This window comes from Bubalus bubalis, chromosome 6 (assembly GCF_019923935.1).
Source record: "Bubalus bubalis isolate 160015118507 breed Murrah chromosome 6, NDDB_SH_1, whole genome shotgun sequence".
Classification (NCBI taxonomy): domain Eukaryota; kingdom Metazoa; phylum Chordata; class Mammalia; order Artiodactyla; family Bovidae; genus Bubalus; species Bubalus bubalis.
The window spans coordinates 105,812,028-105,838,866 of NC_059162.1; the positions used below are offsets into that span (position 1 = coordinate 105,812,028).

A 26,839-nucleotide genomic window follows, 5' to 3' on the forward strand; every position below is an offset into this window, starting at 1 on the left:
CTAGCTAACATATGTAAAACTGAGGCTGTCATCTTTCTTTCCTTTTCTGTCAACTTGTATATCAACTCATGCTTAGTGTCTCATGCTCCAACCACACTGAACTCCTTGCACATCTCACATCCCTCTGCTGGGATTTCAACAGTGAGTAGTTTGGTGTTCTTAGACCACAGTGGTGGGAGAGAAAGACAGCAGGTAATCGGGCTGCTGCTTGTAGACCAGACCTTAAAGGCTAGTTAGAGCATTCTAGATGTATTGGCTGCTACCCCAGGTTACTTTCCTTGGTCTGAATAGAATACCCCATAGTTTAGCTTTTCCTCTTCTACTGAAGGAAGTCTGCATAGAAGAGGATACAAGGTTTATATGTCCATCATCTTGGCCAGAGATACAGCTACAATCGAGGTTCTCATTTTACAGATAAGTAAATAGAGGCTTCAAAGGACTTGACTGTAGAGCTGCTGCTGCTGCTAAGTCGCTTCAGTCGTGTCCGACTCTTTGCGACCCCATAGACGGCAGCCCACCAGGCTTCCCTGTCCCTGGGATTCTCCAGGCAAGAACACTGGAGTGGGTTGCCATTTCCTTCTCCAATGCATGAAAGGGAAAAGTGAAAGTGAAGTCGCTCAGTCGTGTCCGACTCTTAGCGACCCCAAGGACTGCAGCCTACCAGGCTCCTCCGTCCATGGGATTTTCCAGGCAAAAGTACTGGAGTGGGGTGCCATTGCCTTCTCGGAAGACTGTAGAGCTAGCAAGTAGCAAAACAAAGGCTTGAATGAAGTTTCCAGACTCCAAATTCCCATTCTTTCCTGTATTAGAACAGCTCATACAGAGTGTTTTGTGTGTGGTTTGAGGGAGGGGAATCGCCTTGATCTGTTCTTGGGGGAAAATTCTCCTTATCACCCACACCAGGGGCTAAGTTTGTTCTGCTTGCCTCTCCTGGCCTAGTTCCCTTCCCTAGATACTGTATCTTCTTAAATCCTCACAACAGTCCTGTGAGGTATTACCATCCCTTCATTTTATAGATGAGACTGAAGCTCAGAAAGTTTAAATTTCAGGCTCCGGAATCTTCACCACCTTGCTTCGCTGAGGTCCGTCCAGGTTTGGGAACACCAAGCTGATGAAGGGGGGCCCAAGGGTGAGGAAGACAGTGCCGGGGACAGGGCTGGGGTTTAAGGCTGAGGACCACCAGGTGGCGCGGTGGAGGTGCGGCTGCACCCTACTACCTCACCTCTCGAGGGCCAGATGTACCAGAACTAAACGGGACGAGCTCGGGGAAGTAGGCTCGCGGAACAGGGAGCAGTTTTCCTGAACCCAGAGTCTTCAAGGAGCTCCGTTCTCGTTCGGCCTCCAGAGGACCTCCCGAGCCTCGCTAGAGTCACAACCCCACCGGGCGACCGCCGGGCCGCATCAGCCCGCCGCCAGCTCCGCGCTCCCCACTGTGCAATTCATTTGATGGGCCTGGGACTCCACAGCCCCCACCTGTCGACCGAGGAGGCGGGGCGTGGGCGGGGCTGGTCCCGTAGGGCCCGCCCCCTGTCCCTGAGCCGCGGGCGCGCGACGAGATATAAGGCAGCCTGGAAACAATGCGCCTGCATCTCGCGCTCCCGCGCCGCTCCCGGGAGCGTCCGGGCCGCCGTGCGCGAGCGGGGGCGGGAGCGCGCGCTGGGGGGCTAGCGCCTGTGTGCGGGCCTCGCACTCGGTGGCGCGCATGTGCAAGTGTGCGGGCTGCTTCGCTGCCCCGAGCGGGCGGGGAGCCGGTCCGCTCCAGGTGGCCGGTGGCGGGAGCGAGGTGAGGCTACGGGCAGCCTGGGAACGGGCGCGAGTCCCGGGAGACGGGCTGCAGGCTGCCTTCTGGGCACAGCACGCCCCCGCCCGACCCGGCCGGGCCCTCGGAGCTGCGCTTCGGGCGGCGCTGGCAAAGTTTGCTTTGAACTCGCTCCCTGCAGCCTAGTCCGCGTGCTGTGAGCGGCTTCCCCAGGCACGCTGACCCGGGGCCGGGCTGCCCGGGACGCTAGGGAAGGGCGCGGGCTCCAAGCCGTGAGGTTGGAGAGGTACGAGAGCCTGGCAGCCAGCTGTACTGGGGGGCCGGGGGACGCTTCCCTCCCTGGGCCCGCACCTGGGTCAGCACGTCCCCCTTCCCTCCCGCAGGGAGCGGACATGGACTTCGACTCGTACCAGCACTATTTCTACGACTATGACTGCGGAGAGGATTTCTACCGCTCCACGGCGCCCAGCGAGGACATCTGGAAGAAATTCGAGCTTGTGCCGTCGCCCCCCACGTCGCCGCCCTGGAGCTCCGGTCCCGGCGACGGAGATGCGGCCCCCGGAATTGGTCCTCTGGAGCCATGGCCCGGAGGGGGCGCCGGGGACGATGCAGAATCCCGGGGTCACTCGAAAGCTTGGGGCAGGAACTACGCTTCCATCATCCGCCGAGACTGTATGTGGAGCGGCTTTTCGGCCCGGGAACGGCTGGAGAGAGCGGTGAGCGACCGGCTCGCCGCTGGCGCGCCCCGGGGGAACCCGCCCAAGGCGCCCGCCGCCCCGGACTGCGCTCCCAGCCTCGAAGCCGGCAACCCGGCGCCCGCTGCCCCCTGTCCACTGGGCGAGCCCAAGACCCAGGCCTGCTCGGGGTCCGAGAGCCCAAGCGACTCGGGTAAGGACCGCCCCGGGTCATCCAAGAGGGGGCACCCCATGGGTGGCCAAACCTCTGCCGCTGAGGTCAGGCAACTGGGTCTGCGCAAGCCCTTCCGCCACCTCCCTCTTCCTCGGCTGAAGCTGCCGGTGTAGCCCCCAGCGGTGTCTGTCTGGCACGTGGGAGTGTTAGTAAACAGTTTGAAGAAGTGGCGTGGGAGCCAGCGTCCCTTTGATGATGATTGGAGCCCCAGGGGACAAGGGAGACAGGGTGAGGCTTGGCGCTTAGGGAGAACAATACGGGGATTGGACCATAGGGGATTTCTGCCCTCCGAAGGCTGGAAGGGGTCCCTTAAGGGTCACAACAGACTTGAATTTTTTTTGTTGCTGTCTCTTTCTCTGGGAAACTCACTCCCTTGGGGAGAGAAGCTGAGAAGCCTTTTGTGCAAAGCCAAAGCCTTCATCCTTTAAAAAACCTGGTCTCCTGCCTGCTTTATTTTAAAATGACAATAATGGCTCCTCCTCCATCCCCACCTCTTACCACGTATTCATCCTCACCATCATCCATGAGACAGTAGTGGAGGAATGACTGCTCCCCATTAACAGATGGAAAAACCGAGGCTTAGAAATAGGAAATCGCCAGAAGTGAACGCCAGCTTCCTGCCATCCAGCCAGCTTCTTTTGCTCAATCCTCCATCCCAACCAGGCACTTCTCTGGTGTTTAGAGGAACTTATTGGTTATCTGAGAAGTGGTACATCTTACCATTTTGCTCTGGCCTGTGGTGGGAAGGTGTTCTCTAGGAACAATTCATCTGAGGGCTTTCAGCTGCTTCATTTGTATTCAACAAATGTTCACTGGCCTCTACTTTGTGCTAAGCTCTGGGGTTAGTGCTGGGGGTCACAGATATGGAGCTCCAGGCTCCCCTGCCCCATCCTTGAATGCAGGTGTACATCTCACTGAGCACAGCCTGCTGCATCTGTGCCACCAGACTATGTCATTCTTAGCCTAACCTCTTCTTCGAGGTGCCCATGAGAAATACTGGGGAGGGTGTTTTATAGGGTGCACACTGAGGCTTGTGTCAGATAAATCAGGACTGAAAACTCAAGTAGCTTTTAAGAATAATTTACATGACCATTTAGAGGGAACTGGGGAATGGGTTTGGAGGTTGTCATACACTTAATGGTGAACATAAGGAAGGAAACACAATTAAAAGTCAAAAATTTTTTTCCCGGTTCACTTTTAACCTGCTTGCTTTTGTTAAGGTCATTTTTAACCTGCTTGCTTTTTACACCAAGACCTTGTTTGTTTAATGGCTGGAATGGGAACTTTGAGATCAAGAAACCAATAAAGATGTATCTTTACAAAAGCTGTTATGGTAGAGTGGAAAGTGCATTGTTTCGGGAATCTGGAGATCTTAGTTTTAGATCCAGAGTGTTATACAGGTGCTGTGTGGACTTGGCTGACCTGGGTCTCAGTTTCTCCCTTTGCATGTTAGGGAGTTTGACCTGATCATCCAGCTGAGGACATGTCCTTGTCTGGGTAGAGTTAGACATGCTCTCTGAAAAGGAGAATGGTGTCTCACATTATTTTTTTCTTATGCAGAACCTTCCCCAGCTATGGGGCTTAACTCTGAAGTATTAAAGGTTTGGGATGTGGGAAAGCCTCCTGAATCATTTTCTAACCTGCCCTTTACCCTGAACCTGTTTGCAAGCTCCTGGTTCACTCACAGGCCACATGGCCCAGAACAAAATGCAACAGATTGCAAACAATGAGGGGGGTGGGGAGAGTGACTGACGGCAAAGCTCAGCCAATAGGGGCTCGGGGCTGAGTAAGACCGCATTCCAAACTCAGCTCAGCCAGCCAATCACAGGTCTTGGGGCCAGGAGGGCTGAATGGTCAGGTTTTATTAATGGAGAAATAATGCGATTGTCCACACAATGGAAGCCTTCCTGACAAAGGGGCTCAAGCTTCGTGATTTGCGAAAGAGGCTGAGAACTGAGCTCTTCTGTTGTCAGGCTGAAATGCATAAAGGTGGCCTTCTCTGTGGAGGCTGCAAAACAGTGCGGAGCAGTAACGTTCTCCCCTAATTGTCCCTCTCCTGGTTGGGGTAACCTAAGAGATCTTGGAGTAAGGGAATGATAGAGGCATGTCCAGGTGTTGCTAGTGTTTTGGCCCCTGTATCAAGACATTCCCTTGCCGCTCAACTCCTGCCCCCCAACTCCTGACCCCCTAGAACAGGTAGCTTGGAAATGGTCTTTTGTACCTTTGTGAAGTTCCTGCGGCTTCTGCCGACCTGCGATTACAAATCCAATCCTCTTCTGGTCCAGGAAAGTGGGTGGGGCAGGCGACCTATAAATGATGGATGACTTTAGAAACCCATTGAACCCAGGAGCAAAATGCTCCTAAGGGAAACCCTTTCCCTCCCCTCTGTGGGTGAGGAGGGATGGGTTGTAGCCCTCCCTTCTCTGACTCTTCTGCTGAAAGGGATGGCAGAATAGAGAGGTGGGGGAATAATAGGATTTATAACTTGTGAAAAGTAACAATTCCCAAGTGCAGGCTGTGCTGGGCTGGAACAAAGGGCAGCTCTGCCCACAGACCCCTCATTTACAATTCTGATGGGGTATGAAAGAGCCCGACTGGGGAAGATCTTTATAGTTAAAACTTTGTCCCAGGCCGATAGCTCTTTTTCTCCATCCCGTCAGTGGGGGAGGGGAGAGCCTGTGCAGACTGGGGGCTGTTGGCTTGGGTCTGCCTTTTGTTCTTATCTAAGCCTTGCTGTGCAAAGAGAAATTGGAGAATATTTTCCTTCTTGCTTATTTCCCTTCCTTTCCTTCACACCACCCTTAGCCTTGATACAATTGAATCAGTTGTCTTTCTCCCCACTTGAATTTGTTTATATCAAAATTGGGAAGATGTCACCTCCTTTCCCAAACTCCAGCATAGGGTCTGTGTATGTGTTTCTCATGGGGTGTGTTTCTTCTGTTGATCTCTCTTCTCGGACAGAGGGTGAAGAAATTGACGTTGTGACAGTGGAGAAGAGGCAGTCCCTGGGTGTCCGGAAGCCAGTCACCATCACGGTGCGAGCAGACCCTTTGGACCCCTGCATGAAACACTTCCACATCTCCATCCATCAACAACAGCACAACTATGCTGCCCGTTTTCCTCCAGAAAGCTGCTCCCAAGGAGAGGCTCCAGAGCCAGGGCCCCGTGAAGACGGTCTGGAGAGAGATGCACCAGAAGAAAAGGAAGATGAGGCAGATGAAGAAATTGTGAGTCTCCCACCTGTAGAAAGCGAGCCTTCCCAGCCCTGCAACCCCAAACCTGTCAGTTCTGACACTGAGGACGTAACCAAGAGGAAGAACCATAACTTCCTGGAGCGCAAAAGGCGGAATGACCTCCGTTCCAGGTTCTTGGCCCTGAGGGATCAGGTCCCTACCCTGGCCACCTGCTCCAAGGCCCCCAAAGTAGTGATCCTGAGCAAGGCCTTGGAATACTTGCAAGCCCTAGTGGGAGCTGAGAAGAGGATGGCTACGGAGAAAAGGCAGCTCCGGTGTCGGCAGCAACAGCTGCAGAAGAGAATCGCATACCTCAGTGGCTACTAACTGACCAAAGTCTGACTGCTCTGTCTTCACAGAGACCCAAGTTTATTTTTTAACCTCCCCTCTCCCCCTTAGGAATTTGCACATTTCGGTTCAGGTGGGGTGGCCTGGACAATAGATTCCCAGAATGCATTGCAGCCGGTGCACACACAAGAAGGGCTCGCATTCTTGGAAACCTTGCAACCCGGCTCTCCCTCTGCCCTGACTTGCGGGAGCGCAGTGGCTTCTCTGGCACCTTTGGCTTCTCAGGCAGGCAGCACTGAGGAGACTTGGGGTCTGTTGAGCTCACTAGCTCTGAAGAAAAGCCTGACAGATGCTATGCAACAGGTGGTGGACGTTGTCAGGGGGCTCCAGCCTGCATGAAATCTCACACTGCGGATGAGCCTTAGACTGAGAAAGGATGCTCCCACTGGTGTCTCTGGGGTGACGCTAGGACAGCTGGGCCTGGATGCTCTCCCCAGGCTCCTTTTTCCAAGAGACATACGAGCTGTCTTGAGTGAAGACGAGCTCGCAGACTTGATCAACAGGGACCATTACCTCACTGTCAGACACTTTACAGTAGCTGAGGAGTCAGAAACCTTTAACATATATTCCCATGTTAGGTGACACCCCTCCTCCCACTCTCCATGCTGCGATCTTGAGAACTTTTAAAGCGCTTGGCCTCTTAGATTCTTTGTCTCAAGGCCCTCCGGGCCCTTTCCTCTGAAGGCAGAGACCATCCCATCCTCACCAGGAACTTTTTTGGTTTCCTTCCACTTTTGTTATGCAATGGGCTCTAAGGCCGTTTCCCACAGGTCAGAATACTTCCCCAGGACACAGGGCAAGGGTCCCAGCCTGTGGCTGGGGGAAGGTTTGGAGTCCTGGCTGCGAATGTGTTCCCTGCCCAGGTGTTTTCCATCTTGGAAATCCTCTCAAAGCAGATGTCAGGCACCTGAAGGGGAAGAGCTGTACCACTTCCTCTTTCCCACCTCCCTCTCATCTCAACCCCTGACTGATAAGTTTGAAGTTCTACTCAGTTCAGTTCAGTCGCTCAGTCATGTCTGACTCTTTGTGACCCCATGGACTGCAGCACGCCAGGCCTCCCTGTCCATCACCAACTTCTGGAGTTTACTCAAACTCATGTCCATTGAGTCGGTGATGCTAGAACCATACAAACCTGTGCTTCTCTTGCAACTCCAAGGAGCTTGCTGTCCCTCTAGCCACCCTTGGGCCCTCTGCCAGCCTGACATGAGTCAGAATCCCATTCCCAGAATCTGGGCCTTATTGCAGTTCTTACTGGGAGAGCCGCTGGGACTCATCCAGTGCTCCAGAAGGCGGATTAGCTTCCTGGTGGGTTTTTAAGAAGCTTCCAGGAGCTCTGCTCAGTGGACCATGATGGATTTTACCCAACTGGGCTCAGCCTCTCCAGGTAGATTCCAGGCACAGCCTCCGGGCTGAGAAAGTCACCTAACCCAACAAGTGTCACGTGGGCAACCTCAGCAGCCCCTAAGTCTAGCCTGGAAGAAAGATCGGCCCTTCCAGCACTCCGCCCAGGGCAGCAGGTGCCTACTGGATGGGGGTTTGAAAATGGGGGAGGGAAGAATTCTAGAGTACTATATGTGGCTCTGGGAAGCCAGCTGCTACTTCTAAACCTGTTATGCATGATGGTCTGTTCCTGAGGTTGCTTCCTGGCCTCAGAGAACCCCAGTGGAACTTGCAAAAAGCCCCCTGCTTCTGGAGCATGGTTTTGGGGAGCCAACTGACTTCTGGAACTGTCTTTGGAGAACAGGTGGGATGTAGGTTATTGATGTCTCACCTGAAGAGCTTGTGTTTTATAAGCTGCTGTTGGGTATTATGCTGGGAGCAGTCTTTTTTTTAATACTGTATTTTTGTATGCCTTTTGCAAAGTGGTGTTAATTGTTTTTGTACAAGGAAAAAAAAAAAAACAAAACTCTGGGGCAATTCTCCTGTTGCAAAAGTCTGATTTATTTTTAAAAGGTAGATTTACCTGAAATTTTGTATTTAGTTGTGAATACTGATTGCCTGATTTTAAAATGTTGCCTTCTGGGACATCTTCTAATAAAAGATTTCTCAAATATGTCAGAGGCGGGGGGGTGGGGGGCAGCTTATGCCCACCATGTCCCCCAGAACCAAGGGACACTGTATTTTAGGGTAGTCACAAATGATCTCTAACCATGTTGCTAACCTGGTCACTCCACCCTGGTTTCCTGAAATGCCATTTCAAACATGTCTAAACAACGTAAGTTCAGTACTCAGTAAACACAAAATTGTCTTGTGAATTCCAGAGTGCTGAATTTGTATTTTAGAAGGCTTGAAATCCTGGTGTTCCACCATTAATTCATCCTGTGCCTTTTACCTTTACCTGAAAGCCCTAGTTTCCCTACTTGTAAGATGAGGATAAATGCTATTTCCCAAGGGACTGTTGCTATTTAGTTGCTAAGTCGCATCCACCTCTTTTGCAACCCTGTGAACTATATAGCTTGCCAGGCTCCTCTGTCCATGAGATTTCCCAGGCAAGCATACTGGAGTGAGTTGCCATTTCCTTCTCCAGGGGATTGAACTCACATCTCCTGCATTAGCAGGCAGACTCCCTACAACTGAGCCACGAGGGAAGCTTATCACAGGGATTGGCAGGCATTAAATGTAGACTTTTTTTTTTTCAGCTGCAAGGCTTGTGGGATCTTAGTTCTCCTACCAGGGATTGAACCTGGGCCATTGGCAGTGACCGTGCAGAGTCTCAATCACTAGACCACCAGACTTTAAACTGCTTTTAAACTGTAAAGCCTTAAATCTTTTCAGGTGGTACTTTTCTTACCATAGGTATTTTAATCCTTTTTTTTTTTTTAACCATGCCTACCGCCTTGTGGGCTTCCCAGGTGGTGCTAGTGGTAAAAGAACCTGCCTGCCAGTGCGGGAGACATAAGAGATGCGTGTTCGATTCCTGGGTTGGGAAGATCCCTGGAGAAGGAAATGGCAACCCACTCCAGTATTCTTGCATGGAGAATCTGCATGGACAGAGGAGCCTGGAGAGCTACAGTCTATAGGGTCACAAAAAGTCGGACATGATTGAAGTGACTGAGCATGCGTGCATGCACTGCCTGGCAGGATCTTGATTCTCTGACCAGGGATCAAACCCAAGCTGCCTGCAATAGAAGCACAGAGTCCTAACCACTGGGCAACCAGGGAGTTCCCTTGCAGGATGTCTTTTTAAAAATTTTATGAGAATCGGTGATATAACGTGATTTTTTTTTCTTTCTCCTTTGATTAATACAGGAACATAGTTCTCAGAAACCTCTCTAAATGCAAGAGGGGAGACTTTAGTAATAGCCATTCCTGATGGAGCACTGCCTATATCTAAGCACCTTGCTCCTTCCTACATGTTAGACCACACCAATCATGTGCCAGGACTACAGAAGAGGGAACCAGGGTTCTAAGAGTGAAACATAACTGCCCAATGTTACACAGCTAGCAAGTAAATGAGTTCAAGGGATTTGAAACCAGCTCTGCCTATCTCTAGAGCCAGAGGTCTTCACCACCACATAATAATGATCAGCTTCTTTTGTTATCATGCGATGTGTAGAGGAAGTAGGGAATTTCATCACTTAACTGCTTGCTGGAACTGTCTCCTTGGGGCCACTGTGCCTGCTACTTATTGGGATGAAGTGGAGCAAATGGCCCGTGACCAGCCACTCTGCCACGTTTGTGGGTTGAGTAGTTTCGTCTTGCCCCAGAGAAGCCCCTTCTAGGACTAGGAAAGGAAAACGGGTGCAGGTCAGAAAAACTATGAGCATCATAGTAGGAGAAGGCCACTGTATCTCATGTAATCCTGCCTTACAGCTGAGACCTGGGTCGATATTGCCCACCTGCATTCCTACGAAGCCTGAGTCCAAAAGCTACTATAAATTCCTCACATTTACAAAGTGACTCTCATCACAACCTGGTAAGTAAGCAATATTCGCCACTTGGTACTAGAGCCCAGACAGTTTTTTTGTTTTTGTTTTTGGGCCACACCTTGTGGCTGGCGGGACCTTAGTTCCCTGAGCAAGGATGGAACCCATGCCCCCTGCAGTGGAACGGAGTCCTAACCACTGGACCACCAGAAAGTCCCCCAGACAGGTTTCTTGCTCAAGGTCACAGATCAGAATCCAAATCCCAAAACCTGTCTTCTGTCAGATAAACTTCCCACTCCACCCCTATGACCCCTAGGTCCCCAAAGCCAGGGCATAAATAGCTGTTTGATAAAAACAGATTTGGATTACTGGGATACTTTCCTTAAAACTCCATATCCCTCTTTTAGTTATAGTCGCTCTGTTCCCACTGAGTGTAACATCTTTTTTTTTTCGCTGTGCTGGATCTTTGTAGCCGTGCTCTGGCTTTCTCTAGTTGCGCGACCAGCGTCTACTCTTCGTTGCAGTACGAGGGCTTCTCATTATGGTGGCCTCTTGTTGCAGCGCATGGGCTCCCGAGTGCGGGCTCACTAGCAGTGGCGCATGGGCTTAGTTGCCCCGAGGCATGTGGGATCTTCTAGGTATCAGACCCATGTGCCCTGCATTGGCAGATGGACTCTTAACCACTGGACCAGCAGGGAAGTCCCCATTCTGCTTTCGAGGCCATTTGTTAAGAAATAAGAAAATTTGTAGGGGCTTCTCTCCCTTTACTAGACCCTTTATTCATGAGTGTTCAGTAAAATCCTAAGAACTCCTAGGTACGGGGCCTAAAGCTGATGCTAATGTTGCTTTACATAGCTTAATTCTCACAGTAACCTGGAGGAAAGGATGGTATCAGCCCCATTTCACAGGTGAGCAAATTGGAGCTCAGAGACATTGAAGTCATTTGTCTGAGCCCAGACAGCTAGGGCAGACTGCCTGACTTGCCTGACTCTAAGCTTCAGTTCCTTTGAGTCTGAAACTGCTGAGAAAGGAGTGGGAATAAAGCCATCTCCTGGGGGGAAGAAAGGGTGTTTCTGGAATGTGAAGTATTTTAAGCTCCTTCCTAGCTCACTTCTGCAGACTCCCACCTCTATCTTTGTCTGAAAATAGCCAGGAGTTTATTCCTGGATTTCGGAGAAAATTTTCTGCAAATTAGGTTTTTCTCTGAATAGTACACTTAAGGGACTACATACCCCTCCCAAAGATGTGGACGTAGATAATAAGGAACAGCTGAGAAGACACACGTGGCATGGGAAAGAAAGGCCATCTGCTCTGTTAGACAATCAAAGGCTAAATGGAGTGCTTAACTCCTGCCCCTATTGGTAGCTATTTTAGGGGGACTGAGACAGGTTGAACTATCTTAGAAATGCTGAATTTATCTTAAGTGCCCCTGGAGTCAGAATATTTCAGAATATGCACTTTAGAAGGAGAAGGGATGGGTGTGGGGGCGGGAGAGGGTGGAGGGGCAGGCGGTGAGGGCAGGTGGGGGGTGGGGATGGTTTTGTTGATCTGGAAGGTGATAGGGAGTGTGAAAGAGGACTCGAAGGATAAGATAACCAGTGGGAGATGACTGATGACTGGGTGACTAGGGAGGGTAAAGGGGAGGTCTCTAAATACGTCAGCTAAAGTTCCATGGGGGTGTGGACATTTCTACTTTAAGCTTGGTGGACAGCTCTTAATGTCTTTATTTAGAACTGCTGCTAAAGGGATCAACCATATTAAGATTGGGCTTCCCAGGTGGCTCAGTGGGTAAAAAAAGGAAAGTGAAAGTGTTAGTCCCTCAGTGGTGTCCTACTCTTTGGGACCCCACAGACTGAAGACCTCCAGGCTCCTCTGTCCATGGGATTTTCCAGGCTAGAATACTGGAGTAGGTAGCCAGTCCCTTCTCCAGGGGATCGAGATCGAATCTGGATCTCCTGCATTGCAGGCAGATTCTTTACCGTCTGAGCCACCAGGCCTGCAATGCAGAGGACCCAGGAGATGAGGGGTCCATCCTTGGGTTGGGAAAATCCCCTGGAGGAGGGCATGGCAACCTGCCACAGTATTCGGGCCTGGAGAATCCCATAGACAGAGGAGTCTGGTGGGCTATAATGCATAGGGTCGAAAAGAGTTGCACATGACTGAAGCAACTGAGCATGCACGCGCCTGTTTTAAGATTGCCATTCTTTTGGTGAGTAAACCTAAATATGATCTTAAGGTCTTCAATCAGGTGAGTTATTAAACAATTAATACTCAGTGCCAGGGGTCAAGTTGGTGCCCAAGAAGTAACTGTTGAATCACCTCTAAACTTGTGGGAAGTAGTATGGTTAGGTAACCTCCCACAACCAACAGAGCTCAGTTCCAAATCAAGCTCTCCATTTTCCAGCTTTGTGACCTTGGACAAATTATTAACTTCTCCCAGTCCCAATTTCCATATTTGTAAAGCAAGTATAAATCATAGCACCTGCTTCTTAGGGTTTTTGTGAGCAATACTAAGTGCTTAGTAAATGATTAGTATTATTTAAACCATTTAGCAAGCCCCACCTAGAACACCAATTAGTCATATTTAAAAGGTGATAGAAGGGATTGGTAAAATAAGAAATCTTCCCAGAAGGAGTACTTAAAATAATCTGGGGTAGATGTATTAATGCCTCAAGAGGCAATAAATCATCACGGAAGGAGTAGCCAGGATTTTGGGAGACTGAGATGAGCAGAGAAGGGAAGAAGGGCAAAGACCTGAGTCTGACTGGTCCACAGCATTCCATGCCCCATGGCAGGCAGGGGGTGGGAGTCCATGACGCTGTTGCACATATGGGCCCTCCATTTGTCCTTACTGGGCACTGCAGTGTCTTCAAACTGAACTGAAGTCAATGACTCCATTCAGTCATTAAATCCTCTAATGTGTGTTTTTGTTCAGACAGTGATCCTCACACCTGGGTGAGTCTTAAGAATCTGGAGATGGAAATGACAACCCACTCCAATATTCTTGCTTGGGAATTCCCATGGACAGAGGTGTCTGGTGAGCTAGTACGGTCTGCTGCTGCTGCTGCTGCTAAGTCGCTTCAGTCATGTCCGACTCTGTGCAACCCCATAGACGGCAGCCCACCAGGCACCCCCGTCCCTGGGATTCTCCAAGCAAGAACACTGGAGTGGGTTGCCATTTCCTTCTCCAATGCATCAAAGTGAAAAGTGAAAGGGAAGTCGCTCGGTCGTGTCCGACGCTCAGCAACCCCATGGACTGCAGCCCAGAAGGCTCCTCCATCCATGGGATTTTCCAGGCAAGTGTACTGGAGTGGGGTGCCATTGCCTTCTCCACTAGTACAGTCTATGAGGTTGCAAAAGAGTTGAACACAACTTAGCAACTAAACAACAAACAAACCCCCAAAACCTTGATGTAGTAGGTCAGGGCCAAGAATCTACCTTGCTGATAAGCAAGGAGGAAGATGGAATCCTGTGGTCACACTTAGAAAAACATTGGAATAAGGGGTTAGAGCCAGGTCTTGTGGAGATATAAAAATATTCACAGAAGTTGCTATAGATGGCATAGTATAATGGTTAAGAACAGGGGCTTGGGGTTACTACTTACGTGATATTTGGGCAAATCATTCAACCTCTCCAAGTCCTAGAAGTTTCCTTCTCTAAAATGGATATAATATTAATACTTACCTCATAGGACTGTTGAAAAGATTAAAAATAAATTACTGTATGTAAGTGCTCAGAATAGTTCCTGCCACATAGTAAGAACAATGATATATGAAGTGATGGTTCCTTATCGAAGTTTCAGTTCAGTTCAGTTGCTCAGTCATGTTTGATTCTTTGCAACCCCATGGACTGCAGCATGCCAGGCCTCCCTGTCCATCACCAACTCACAGAGCTTGCTCAAACTCAAGTCTATCAAGTCAGTGATGCCATCCAACCATCTCATCCTCTGTCATCCCTTTCTCTTCCTGCCTTCAATCTTTCCCAGTATCAGGGTCTTTTCCAATGAGTCAGTTCTTCACATCAGGTGGACAAAGCATTGGAGCATCAGCTTCAGCATCAGTTCTTGCAATGAATATTCAGGACTGGTTTCCTTTAGGATTGAGTGGTTGGATCTCCTTGCAGTCCACGGGACTCTCAAGAGTATTCTCCAACAGCACAGTTCAAAAGCATCAATTCTTCAGTGCTCAGCTTTCTTTATGATCCAGCTCACATCCACGCATGACTACTGGAAAAACCATAGCTTTGATTAGATGGACCTTTGTCGGCAAAGTAATGTCTCTGCTTTTTTTTTTTTCTTTTAATGGAAGTTTATGAGCATGCAAACATGATCATATAGACATATTGACAGAATAAGTCAATATGTGTCTCAAACAAGGGCTGCAAGCCTCAGAAGGGGAAGAGAGCACTTTGGAGTCATCAAGAGAGTTCTTGTTGGAGATACTGTGACTTTAACTGGAACTATAAGTCCCAGTAGTATTTGGCTAAATGAAGAGGAAGAAGGTGTTCTAAGCTAAGGGAATAGCTATGGGGAAGAGAGGATTGGGAAAGTTATGTGAAATCTGGGGAGGGATCTGGTCTGATTTTCAGGCCAGGTGGTCTCATTTTTGTAAAACAAGAGGAGTTGCACTAGATTTCTAAAAGGATCCTTTTACCACAAACATCCTCTGTGATTCTTTGAAATAGGGAAGTCAAGAAAAGAAACCGATTGTGGTTTGGGACACAATTGAGTTTGAGGTGGTGGGATCATTCAAAATAGAGCACCCAACAGGAAGTTGGAAATGTGACATTAAAACTTTGGAAAGGCGGTTGAAATGAAGATACAGATTTAAGACTCACCAAGATACAAAGCTGATGAAGGCCCACAGTGCTAAGTCACGGGAAGGAGAAAGGGCCAGAGAAGCAGAGGAGGGGGCTTGAAGAAGCCATGAAATTAGAAACAGAAAGGACCTCTGATGGCTCTGCATCTTTTCTCCTTTTGCACCTCCCTACTCTGATTTTGCAGCCTTTGGGGATCCCTGTGCATGTGTAGGCTCCCTTGGCAATATGGGAAGGCAGGAAGTGAGCTCCTTTTGAGAACAGGAACTTGGGGTTACTACCTATGTGATGTTTGGGCAAATCACTCAACCTCCCTGAGTCCTAGAAGTTTCCTTCTTCTGGTGTGCTTTGGAGAAAACTCTATAACACAACATAAATCCTACAACATGGTGAACTCCACTCTCTTCCCCTCACTTGTTCTGAGCACTCTGATGCTCCCAGATTTGAGCTGGCCAATCACCAATGGAAACAGTAATGGAAACAGACATCCACCAAACCAATGGAGGGTGTTGTAATTACTCACAGGCACTGTACTGGGTTGTATTTTGTCCCCCAACTAAACTCATGCCTATCCAGAGCCTGTGAATGTGACCTTATTTGGAAATAGAGTCTTTACAAATATCATCAAATTAAGGTGAGGTCATATTGGATTAGGATGGTCCCTAATCCAATGACTAGGATCCTAGAGAGGGAGGTGGGGACAGAGACACACCCACAACAGAGAAGATGGCCACAGGCATCTTACAGTCATCTTAGAGTGAGACAGGCAGGATTAGAGTCACACTGCTGAAAACCAAGGAATATAAAGAATTTCCAAAAACTACCAGAAGCTAGAAGAGGTAGGGAAGGATTCTTCACTAGAGGGAAGCACAGAGTGTGACCCTACCAATACCTTGATTTTGGGCTCCTGGCCTCTAGAACTATGAGAGAATATATTTCTGTTGTTCTAAGCCAGCCAGTTTTTAAGCCAGTTTGTGGTAATTTGTTATGCTAGCCTGAGGAAACAAATACAGGCACCAAGTTCATCATGAAACATCCCTGCAGGAAACATTTTTTTAAATTTAGGATGGGGATCAGGCTGCAAAGCACTTTATCTTTTAATTTGTGATTTAAAAAAATATTTTTTTATTTAGCTGTGTTGGATTGTAGTACATGGACTCAGTAGTTGTGGCACATGGGCTAAGGTCTCTGAGGCATGAGGGATCTTAGTCCCTGACCTGGGATTGAACCCACGTCCCCTGCATTGAAAGGCAGTTGCTTAACCACTGGACCACCGGGGAAATACCTAATTTGTGATTTTTTTTTTTCCTGTGCTGGGTCTTAGTTATGGCATGTGGGATCTAGTTCCCTGGCCAGGGAATGAAGCTGAGCCCTCTGCATTGGGAGTGGATTGTCCCAGCCACTAGCCCACCAGGGAAGTCCCCCTAATTGTGATTTACAGTAAAATTTTATGGCTGCACCATGTGGCTTGTAGGATCTTAGTTCCCTGATTGAACCCAGGGTTCTGACAGTGTAGGCATGGAGTCCCAAACACTGAACCACCAGGGAATTTCTGGCACTTTGGATTGTACCAAAAATCTAGTGTTTGTCTTTGAACCAACTTTCTTCTCTTACTTTAGAAACAGATGCTTCAGGCCTTTCATGACACATTCCTCCTCCTGTCGTAAATGTCGTAGCATCCTCTAGAACTCCAGAAAGTTCAAACTTTCTGGATGCTCCATTTTGAATGATCATTCCACTCTAATGGCTTCTCCCTACCTTTCTTTCTAAAAAAAAAAATTTTTTTAATTGGGTCATTGTCCAGATTTTCCCTCTACCTTTTTGCACTTCTCCTTTTCAGCCACGTTTCCGCGCCCATCCCACCCCCCGTACTGATTTCAGTTTCCTAACGGTAAGGTAAGGCAATGTAGATGTTGCCCAGGCTATATCTGGCCTAGGATAGAGCATACACATACACAGGCAGTGACAGTTAGGTGGCAGACTGTGGACTTAAAGAAGGGCAGGCAGGAAGTATTATCCTCCAAGCATTCGTCTCCCTAGTATCTCATTCCTGCGTTTTAGACGTGCTCTTCCAGACTGAACCTGTCCCAGCATTTAAGAAATAATTTTACTTATTTTTGGCTGTACTGAGTCTTTGTTGCTGTGCGGGCTCTTCTCTAATAAGGGTGAGCAGGGGCTACTCTCTAGTTGCCGTTCTGGGGCTTCTCACTCCGGTGCCTTCTCCTGTTGCAGAACGCTGGCTCCAGGTGCATGGCCTTCAGCTGTGGTATGTGGGCTCTAGGGCACAGGCTCAATAGTTGTGGTGCACAGGCTTAGTTGCTCCGTGACATGTATGCTCTTCTTGTATCGGAGATCGAACCTGTGTCTCCTGCATTGGCAGGTGGATTCTCTACCTCTGAGCCACCAGGAAAGCCTGCATTTTTGCCTTTTAAACTATTTTTTTTTTTACTCCAAATAGTCAGTAAGCTGTGGAATATATTGAAGATGGGCTTCTGAATCCTCCACCTCTAGATATACATATGTATTTTAAGTGAGAGACTGCCTTTCCTCTTGAGCTGTCTTTCTGAATAGGTTGAGGTGCTTCCCATCTGGCCTCATACAAAGCAGAGAGGGGTCAGGGCTAATACCTGGGCATGACTACAAATAGCTTTTCTGACTCCCTTTTGTAACTTTTTGTTTCTTTATTTCCCTGCAGTGCTCCCATTAGAGGGTTTTGGTGGTGCTAGAATCTGCCTGCCAATGCAGGAGACACAAGAGACACAGGTTCGATCCCTGAGTCTGGAAGATCACCTGAAGTAGGAAAGGGCATCCCATTCCAGGATTCCATGGACAGAGGAGCCTGGGGGGCCACAGAGTTGGACATGTCTGAGCACATTGTTTCTTAGAAATACTTATTAACTCCTGATCATAGACTTCAATTTCCCAATTTTTACTTGAACTTAATCTCTCCAATTAGGATTTCAAGTTACAGGTTATCTTTAAGGAACTATTCTTAGTATAGTTTAGAGTTCAGAAGATCATTAGAGAGACCTAGGTCCAAAAAAACAGCCTAGAGAAATTTAAAAATATGTTCCAATTCTCCTTTGGTGAGGCTGGCAGAATTAGAATTACAATGAATGGAAATAGTATGATTTTTTTTTTTTTCCCCCTCACTTCTCCCTTCTCCTCATTTGTTTAGGACTACAGGCTCCATTCTGATTTAGGAGTCAGAATGAAATTCCTGCTCAGTATTTCAGTGATAATTCTCCTCATGGTCTATAGGATCCCTGTTCTCTTTGTTTCTATAGCAACAGTCCTGTGTTGCTTGGTTAGAATCAATTTTCTACTGCTGTGGTGAAGCCCCATTTTTTCATTCCTTGCTCCCCCGTTGCCTCGGTAACCAGCCTCTCCCTCTTCTGGTCTCTCACTAGTAAATTCCACTTCCCCCTCCTTCCTCCCTCTCTCTCTCTTTCTCTCACAACAGTTACCTGGTCATGACTCAGACAGTGCTTTCCCACCTGTAAGTGAGCCTCCTCTGTCATGGTCAGATTGTCATCATGATATTAGCCTCCCTTTTGCTTTATTTGCATCATTTCTCTGGCCTTCCTTCTTTCTGGTGGTTGTCAAGGTAACTGTACCCTCAGAAAATCTCCAGGCAAAGGCTCTACAGTTAACAACCATCATGTGAGATTGTCTGCCAATATGTGGCCACACATCTCGATTTTAAAACCGGCCCCAGGCGGGTACCACAAATTGGAGAGAACAAGGCTTTTGATCAAAGCAGGCTGGATTGAGAAAAGGAGGTACAGGGGACCCTGGGACATGTGACTACAAGGTTGACACTGGGTTTGCAAGAGTAGCCATTATGCCAGTAGTGATCCAAGTGATTGAGAAATGTATTTATTGGCTGTCATTTCTAGACAGGTCTATCACATGCTGTAACCATCCAGGGGTGATTCCTCTGGCCCAAGGGTGACATGACCTGAGAGCTAGGCAGAGCCAAGTAGTAATCCCAGGGAGAAAGCAATTAGAACTCTTGAACTTGCTAACAAGGGGTGAGTAGAATAGGTATTTAGGCACTTTCACACATTACTGGAAATTTCTCTACCCTTAGGCGGCTGCTCTTACCTCTTTAGTGAGGCAGATGGGGTGTTACTATTATAATAACCCAAAGTGTTCAACAAATGGTGGTTATTATGTGCCAGGGCATTGTAGCAGGCACTTTTCAGACATTACTTCATTTTCTCCTTATGGCAACCCTGAGAGGTATTTAATGATGACAAAACTAAGGCTAAGCTAATTGTGTGAAGTCACTCAGCTGATAAGTGGCAGAGTTGGAATTCAAATCCATGCTCATCTGACCAGTTGCCCAGGATCCAGATGCCCAGACCAGGGATCCAACCCCTGCCTCCTGTGGTGGAAGTGTGGAATCTTAATGCCTGAACCACCAGGGAATCCCCCCAAAGCCCTTTCTTAAAGGTTGTGGAGTCTTCAGAATTTTGGTCCTCTCTGGACCCGATTTTTCCCCATCCCTACTTTAATCTGAGGGTTGTTACTATATCCCTTCTACCTTCCTTATTTTTCCTCTTTGTAAGTTGTAGGTTGTTTACTTGCTTATTTTTCTCTCTGTTCTTTTTTTTTTAAATTCATTTATACATTTATTAACCTCCACTTGCTCTAAATCTGAAGCCATACTAAGAACTGGGGGATCCCAAGAAGAATAAAACAAGGTATTCCTGCTCTTAAGCAGCTCTCAGTGTTAAGTTTTATTTGCAAAAATGTAATATTTTAAGCCATCATTAATTCACAATTGAAATAGGCACTTATTCATGCTGCTGCTGCTAAGTCACTTCGGTCGTGTCTGACTCTGTGCGACCCCATAGACGGCAGCCCACCAGGCTCCCCCGTCCCTGGGATTCTCCAGGCAAGAACACTGGAGTGGGTTGCCATTTTCCTTCTCCATTTCTCTCTGTTCTCACCCCATCTCTTGCATCCTTTCACCAAAGAGATGACAAATTTTGTTTTGTCTTCTGATTGTGTCTGAGTTTGAGTTGTTGGATGAAAACATAACAGCAGCCCTCTTTTCCTGAGAACTAGGAAGATCTGATCCTAGAGACGGTCACACCTCTGAGCTCACTGGCTGTAGCACTAAGTAGGCAAGACATTCTCTCCATTAACAAATCATTGGGTATCTTTTCGGTATCAGGTACTATACTGGATCCCTGGGTCAGGAAGATCCCTTGGAGGATGGCATGACAACCCACTCCAGTACTCTTGCCTAGAGAATCGCATGGACAGAGGAGCCTGGCTGGCTGAAGTTCTTGCTACTGCTGCTGCTGCTAAGTCGCTTCAGTCCTGTCCGACTCTTTGCGACCCCATGGACTGCAGCCTACCAGGCTTCTCCGTCCATGGGATTCTCCAGGCAAGAACACTGGAGTGGGCTGTCGTTTCCTTCTCCAATGCATGAAAGTGGAAAGTGAAAGTGAAGTTGCTCAGTCAGTAGGGTTGCAAAGAGTTGGACACTTCTGAATCAACTTAGCACGCACACAGGCACCCACTGTACTGGAGATACAGTAATGTCCCAGGCAGAATCTGTTCCTTGCCTTTACAGAACAGTCTGGAGACAAAGTCAAACAATAGAGGTCAAAACATAATTTCATACTATAATTAGGGCTATGAAGAAAAAGAAGTGGGTGCTAGTTTAAAAAAGAATAATAGGTATAAATCTATTTTAGATACGGCTGATATGTTCCCATTTAAGAGAAGAGGTAGTTGAGGTTTTCACACTAGCTAGTTGATGGCAGGAGCTTCCGAGCTTGGGGACCTTAGTCCCTTGTCTCCTCCTCCCCTCCGCCCTTTCCCTCAAGAGCCCGAGGTCCGCGCAGGCGCACTGACGGTTGCCATGGGGACAGCTGATCCGGCGCAAGCGCAGACGTCTCCAAGATGGCGGCGGCTGCGGCTGCAAGAGCTGTGTCTGTGGGCCCTGGGCTCCAGAGCCTGCAGCGGACACTACCTCTCGTAGTGATTCTCGGGGCCACGGGCACCGGCAAATCCACCCTGGCGTTACAGCTCGGCCAGCGGCTCGGTGGCGAGATTGTCAGCGCTGACTCTATGCAGGTATGACAGTGCGGCTGTCCCCGGCCTGGGGAACCGGAGGCCGCGTGCGGGCCTTTGGCCGAGTGGATATCTTGTCGCTTGGTGCAAGTGGGTGAACTCCGAAGCTTGTGGGGCAGAGGAGGCAGAGGAAGGGCCATAATTAGTAGGCGCCCACCATACGCGAGACACCGTGCCAACATCTCATTTACTGCTGACGACTTTACTGTCTGGTGTGTGGGTTCTATTATTTTCCTTTTACGGATGAGGGAGTTCACCTTGGGAGGCGAAACGACCACCGCGTTGTCTCAAAGCGAATATGTGGAGGCGATGGTATTTTAACTTACAAGGTTGACATATCGGTGTCCAATACATACCTTTTGATTGAAAATTATTCCAGAGCTTTTGCTGTTTAGAATTTCCAGCGAAACCAGGATAAATCATTTACCATCTATGATTGTCTACTGAGGGAATGGATCACCGTGGATAGTCTTGAGACCTGGATTCTCCTCCGTAATCTGCCATCGGCCTAAATAAGGTGACCTAAATAATTAGGTCGTGATTTGTGCTTCGATTGAGGGTGGGTGACATTTGGGGCAAATCTCTGATGGAAGAATTACAAGTTAAGAGTTTTTACAGAGGAAATGAGATGCTTGGTGTGAAATGCCTGCTGCTGAACCTCAGCAAGGAGGGGCAGTCATTCTCCCCACTGTACCCCATAAATCTCTAGGGCATGATCTCCACCCTCATTAGTTCATTTCGGGTGACAACTTGATGGACGTGAATTTGAGTGAACTCCAGGAGTTGGTGATGGACAGGGAGGCCTGGCCTGCTGCCATTCATGGGGTTGCAAAGAGTCGGACTGAGCGACTGAACTGAACTGAACTGACCATCAGCACATACCAGGTGATTGGGATAATTCAACAAATATTTGTTTGCAACCTCTACTTTCTGCTGACTTTGAGAGACAGACTTTAGCTTAAATCCCAGCCTTGCCTTTTCTAAGATATGCAACCTTAGCTTGACCTCTCCATGTCTTTGTTTCTTTTGTAAAATAGGAAGAATAAAATTAGTAACACAATATTATTGCAATGGTTAAACAGATTAAATATGTAAAACACTTAATATAATAGGAGGCAGGTAGTAAGTGCTAAAAATATGGTGAAAGTGAAGTCGCTCAGTCGTTTCCGACTCTTTAGGACCCCATGGACTGTAGCCCACCAGGATCCTCCATCCATGGGATTCTCCAGGCAAGAGTACTGGAGTGGGTGCCATGTCCTTCTCCAGGGGATCTTCCTGACCCAGGGATTGAACCCGGGTCTCCCTCATTGTAGGCAGACGCTTTACCATCTGAGCTACCAGGGAAGCCCAAAAATATGGTTGGTGCTATTTTCTGCAAGGCCCTTTTGGAGAGACAAAACTGCAGTCCTTGTCCTCAAGGAGTTTTAGTCCAGCTGAACATGAAACAAAGGAAATTAATACATGTTTGAACTGAGATTTTCATGATGATTTGCAAGGTACGGGAGTGGGAGGTGGAGAGGAGAGAGACTACAAATTTTAGATCTTACATCCATGGGGGAAGTCTAGCACGCGTGTGGAGAATGCAGCAGGTATGATCCACATTAGGAATCTTACGCTCAGAGGTTTCCTCTGCTTGGTGGAAACCTTTTCCCCTCCATGAGTGTGCGTCTTTTACTCTTTTTGTTTAGGTCTTTACTTAGATGTCACCTTATTGAAGCCTTCTCTGACCATCTTACTTAAAACAATACACTGTTGGTCCCTGTTTCCCGCTCTTCCTCATATACCACACTTGTCAGGAAAGTGTTCTCAATAGAACATCTTAATTTTACATCTGTTTTTAAGTAAGTTGGCAGGTCCTGGCAATAAGGGTTGGTGATTGCTCTGTAATAGCTGTTATCCATTATTCAGAAATGTTTCTTTACTCATATCTGTGTACCACAAGGTTGAGCTTGCTAGAGGTCTTGCTCAAGGTAAAATAGGCCACATCAGTTAGACACTTTGTGTCTTGTACAGTGCTGATGATATGGTAGATCTTTAACATTTGATGAAATATTTGTTGGCCTGTCTTATCGAAATTACACATCTTGATCCATTTAGATTCTTCCTGTGGTTGTAAGTAACTAGAATATGAGAATTAAATTTCTTTCATCCTTGGGATGCCATGAGGATTGATTAATGCATGAAAAACACTCTGACGATAACTGAGCTTTCTGAACTGGCTATGAAAGAGTTAGTCGCTCATTCGTGATTCTTTGTGACACCCTGAACTGTAGCCCACCAGGCTTTGTCCAGGAATTCTCCAGGCAAGAATGCTGGAGAGGGTAGCCATCTGCTTCTCCAGGGCATCTTCCTGACCCAGGGATTGAACCCAGATCTCCTGCATTGCAGGCAGATTCTACAGTCTGAGCCACCAAGGAAGATTGTGTTTAATTTTGATTATACCTGGGATATTCATAACATTTCCTCTCATACCCGTTGGAAAACTTTGACCTTTGAGTTTTACTTTTCATCTCAATTAATGAAATAAAGTATCTCTGCCCCATTCACTGTGGGTGTACATAGTTCTTCATTTCTACCATTGCTTACCATGCCCCTGATAGGGTAGTGTTACTATGCTTGCTTTTTTTTTTTCTCTGCTTGCTTTTTAAGCAATAGAAAGTGATAAGGCTTTTCAGTGACTTGAGGTTGACTCAAAAAATTTTTGGCAAACTTGTAAACAAGTGATACTGTTTTTTTAAAAGTTAACTTATTTTTAGTTGTACTAGGTCTTCATTGCCTCCCGAAGCCTTTCTCTAGGTGCGGCGAGAAGGGGCTACTCTTTGTAATGGTGCACCGGCTTCTCATGGCCGTGGTTTCTCATGTTGCAGAGCAGAGGCTCTAGGCGCTTGGGCTGCAGTAGGTAGCAAGCAGTTTCAGTAGTTGTGGCTCGAGGCCCCCAGAGCACACAGTCTAGTTCTGGCACAAGGGCTTGGTAGCTGCGGCTCTCGGGCTTAGTTGCTCTGGGGCATGTGGAATCTTCCTGGACCAGGGATTGAACCCGTGTCCCCTGCATTGGCAGGCAGATTCTTATCCACTGTGCCACCAGTAAAGTCCCAGTGAATGATATTCTTAATGTTGGAGTTAACCAGCTTCTTTTCTCATTTTATTTTTTATTAACCAGCTTCTTGAAAGAACAGTTTCAGTTAAATCCACAAGCAGAATCATAACTTAAATTTGTATAGCACTTTTTATAAAATGCTTCTATATATGCTTTATTGTCCTCACAAACAGGTCTTACAGTGTGTAGCAGACCTAGAGTTGGACATAGGTCTCTACTTTCCACGCTCAGTTCTTCTCTATACGCAAAACTGTCTTCCCTTTTGCATGAGGCAGGAGCTGTGGCAGTCAGTCATTAGAGAGTACTTCTTAACTTGTATGACACTCATCCTTCACACGGAGAAGGCGATGGCACCCCACTCCAGTACTCCTGCCTGGAAAATCCCATGGTTGGGGGAGCCTGGTGGGCTGCAGTCCATGGGGTCGCAGAGTCGGACACGACTGAAGTGACTTGGCAGCAGCAGCAGCATCCTTCACAGGAATATGTTACATTTTGGTCAAGATATAAAATGTATTTTAGGATTCATATTGTGAATTGTAGTGTGAATTCATCATGATATATCAAGTTGAGTGTTGAACTAAGTGGTGGCCATGTGATGCATTGCTTAGGGGGCTAAAACTTACTGCAGCTGAGGCATAATTTAATGTGAATAATTTGATGGTACCAAAGGCAGAGAATGTTTACTGGAACAGAGGAGAAACGAAGGGCTTGTAGAGAGCCTAGAACGAGCAGTAAACTTACTTGTTACAAGAGCCACAGAGACTGAAGGGTGAACAAGTGGAAAGTGCGACAATTAGAAAGTTTTTGCAAGTTTCCAGATTGACCTTTCTAAACCAGCATTTGAATTTTAATAATCTCAGAAGTATACCAGTAACTCAGAAAGGATTGTAAAACACTGTCTTAAATCTTAAATTGTCTTGCGCCTCATACTTCTTGTATCATCCTTTTGTCCTACCTTAATTGTTGGGTCATCCCCAAGGCAATCCCAGCAGGGCAGTTTTCATCCAAGGAACGTACTTGTTTTTGTAAACATTGAAGAAGTACGTGCTCTAAGTATTGAGGTAGCTTCTTTGAGATAAAACCACGGGGTGTTAAGGGTCCTGTGTCTAGGGTGATAATATTGTTACAGAATGTGGTAGATAATGACTTGCTTTTATAGCCAGATAACACCTGAGGCCCTGCCTTGCCTCTCACCTCTTATTCTTGCGTCAGTGGTTTGTTGAGTACGAAGTCAGAACTAACTCTCTGAGGAATCACTTGCTTAGGGACTTCTGGGCTCAACTGTGGACTTTTCATGGTAGGTCTGACAAAAGTGAAAAACAACCTTTGTGCTTAATTTTCTGAGTTTTCCAAACTCCAGTTTCACAAATTGTAGAAGCATACATATTCTCAGCTAGCAGTAAAAGTCTGAATTCAAAGGACAGGTAATACAATCCCTGTTTTCCAGGGTGGAAACGCTGAGTTGCAGAAAGATTAAAGAGCAGACTAGAGATCACACTACAAGACACTTGCACACCTGAGAATTGGATCTGGATCTTCTAACTCGTGTAGTGTCTGATATATTGCAGGAAGATGATACTGAAGGTCTTTTTTTCAGTCTTTTTCTTGGCATGTAAATTTAAGGTACAATGCTTCGCCTTTAGTGACTGGATGAAACATTGTACTGAGAAATTTGAAGGCACTTGCCAAAAGATGTACAGTGGCTGCCTGGAAATACAGACTGCCAACTATATGCCAAGAGAAAATAAACAAAGTGTTCTATTTGGGTTTATAGAGAGGAAGTATCTCTAATGCCTTATTAGTTCTTCAAGTTCTGTGGAGAAGCAGTAGTCATACATAGGAGCACAGTTCCCTTGTGTTTGCCTAAACCTCCAAGAGGAGAAGCAAGTTATTTTTGGCAGTCTGACGAGTGAGCAGGCTATGTGTCATCTAATAAATGTGGACTTCTGCGTTCTTTGTCTGCTTTGGGACATAATTTAGGAGCAGTGTTTTTTTTTAAACCAAAGGACTGCTTGTCTGATAGAGCTCAGGGAGATCTGGCTTTCATGGGGGAGGGATATGAAAGAAGAGATGGGATAGTGGGTTACAGTGGCTTACTAGGACATGAAAATGAAAGCTACAAAAACCTGTTAACTGAGAGGAATGAGGGCTGTCCAGAGTCCCCTTGCCACAACTGACAGAGGCAGTCTTTTAAAGGACTAAGCATGAGAGTGGACCAGAGGAAATACCCAAAATTTTGGGTATTTAAAAAATATATCATCTAAAAAAATATGTTTATATATATATATTCATTCTAGGTCCCTGGGTTCACCTCCATTGTGAATGAATTTGGTTTTCCTTTGGCTACCGTATTAAGCATGGGTGGGTTGTACACATATATTTAGTTTTTTTTGCAGCTGTGGGAAGAACTTTAGAGTTAAATCTGCCATGTTATATAAGGAAAGAGAAGTGGCTACTGGCTAAATGGGAAGACATAAGAGAGCACATGTGGGTTGCAGTTTCAGATTTGTGAGGATGAGGTGCTGCTCTGATGTTTCAGTGCTGGGGGCTGGGTGCTGAAACACCTTATTTCACGAAGGAGTATTTATATGAGGGGTGTAAGTTATTTGGGGTACACAAGAATTCACCTGTGTGCTCTGTATGTACTCTAGTATGGCTTAACCGAATTGGTTGTGGTTTCTTATGTAGTTTGTTGGGTTCTTTAGATAATTTGAATCAG

General features: G+C 47.2%; 2 protein-coding genes and 1 long non-coding RNA gene across 5 annotated transcripts in view; 2 read left to right on the plus strand and 1 right to left on the minus strand.

Moving 5' to 3' along the window:
* Window positions 1-1,562: 1,562 nt before the first annotated feature.
* Window positions 1,563-8,501, plus strand: MYCL (MYCL proto-oncogene, bHLH transcription factor). Of its 2 annotated transcripts, none has more exons than XM_006061912.4 (3): window positions 1,563-1,783; window positions 2,143-2,647; window positions 5,630-7,867. In XM_006061912.4, exons 1-3 carry the CDS (start codon window positions 1,703-1,705, stop codon window positions 6,226-6,228), a joined length of 1,185 nt encoding a protein of 394 aa, XP_006061974.1. In that variant the 5' UTR covers window positions 1,563-1,702; the 3' UTR covers window positions 6,229-7,867. The 2 variants fall into 2 exon arrangements, with proteins under 2 accessions (XP_006061974.1, XP_006061975.1); XM_006061913.4 differs by lacking the exon at window positions 1,563-1,783 and adding an exon at window positions 1,790-2,045 and having other exon boundaries at window positions 5,630-8,501.
* Window positions 4,501-5,683, minus strand: LOC123334157. The gene is made up of 3 exons (XR_006551971.1): window positions 5,546-5,683; window positions 4,890-4,975; window positions 4,501-4,747 (listed from the first exon to the last, which is right to left on the minus strand). It is a non-coding gene; the product is annotated as an uncharacterized LOC123334157 (long non-coding RNA).
* Window positions 8,502-10,068: 1,567 nt separating the features above from the next.
* Window positions 10,069-26,839, plus strand: part of TRIT1 (tRNA isopentenyltransferase 1) — a 55,208-nt gene continuing 38,437 nt past the window's right edge. Inside the window, exon 1 of one of the 2 annotated variants that reach the window (XM_044945207.2) lies at window positions 10,069-10,165. Coding sequence is in view for 1 of the 2 variants with exons in the window: in XM_025289026.3 (XP_025144811.3) it covers window positions 20,853-21,026 (174 nt within the window). In the remaining variant the exon portion in view is untranslated. Of the gene's footprint in view, window positions 10,166-20,829; window positions 21,027-26,839 lie in introns of those variants that run through there. The other variant, XM_025289026.3, reaches the window with a different exon arrangement.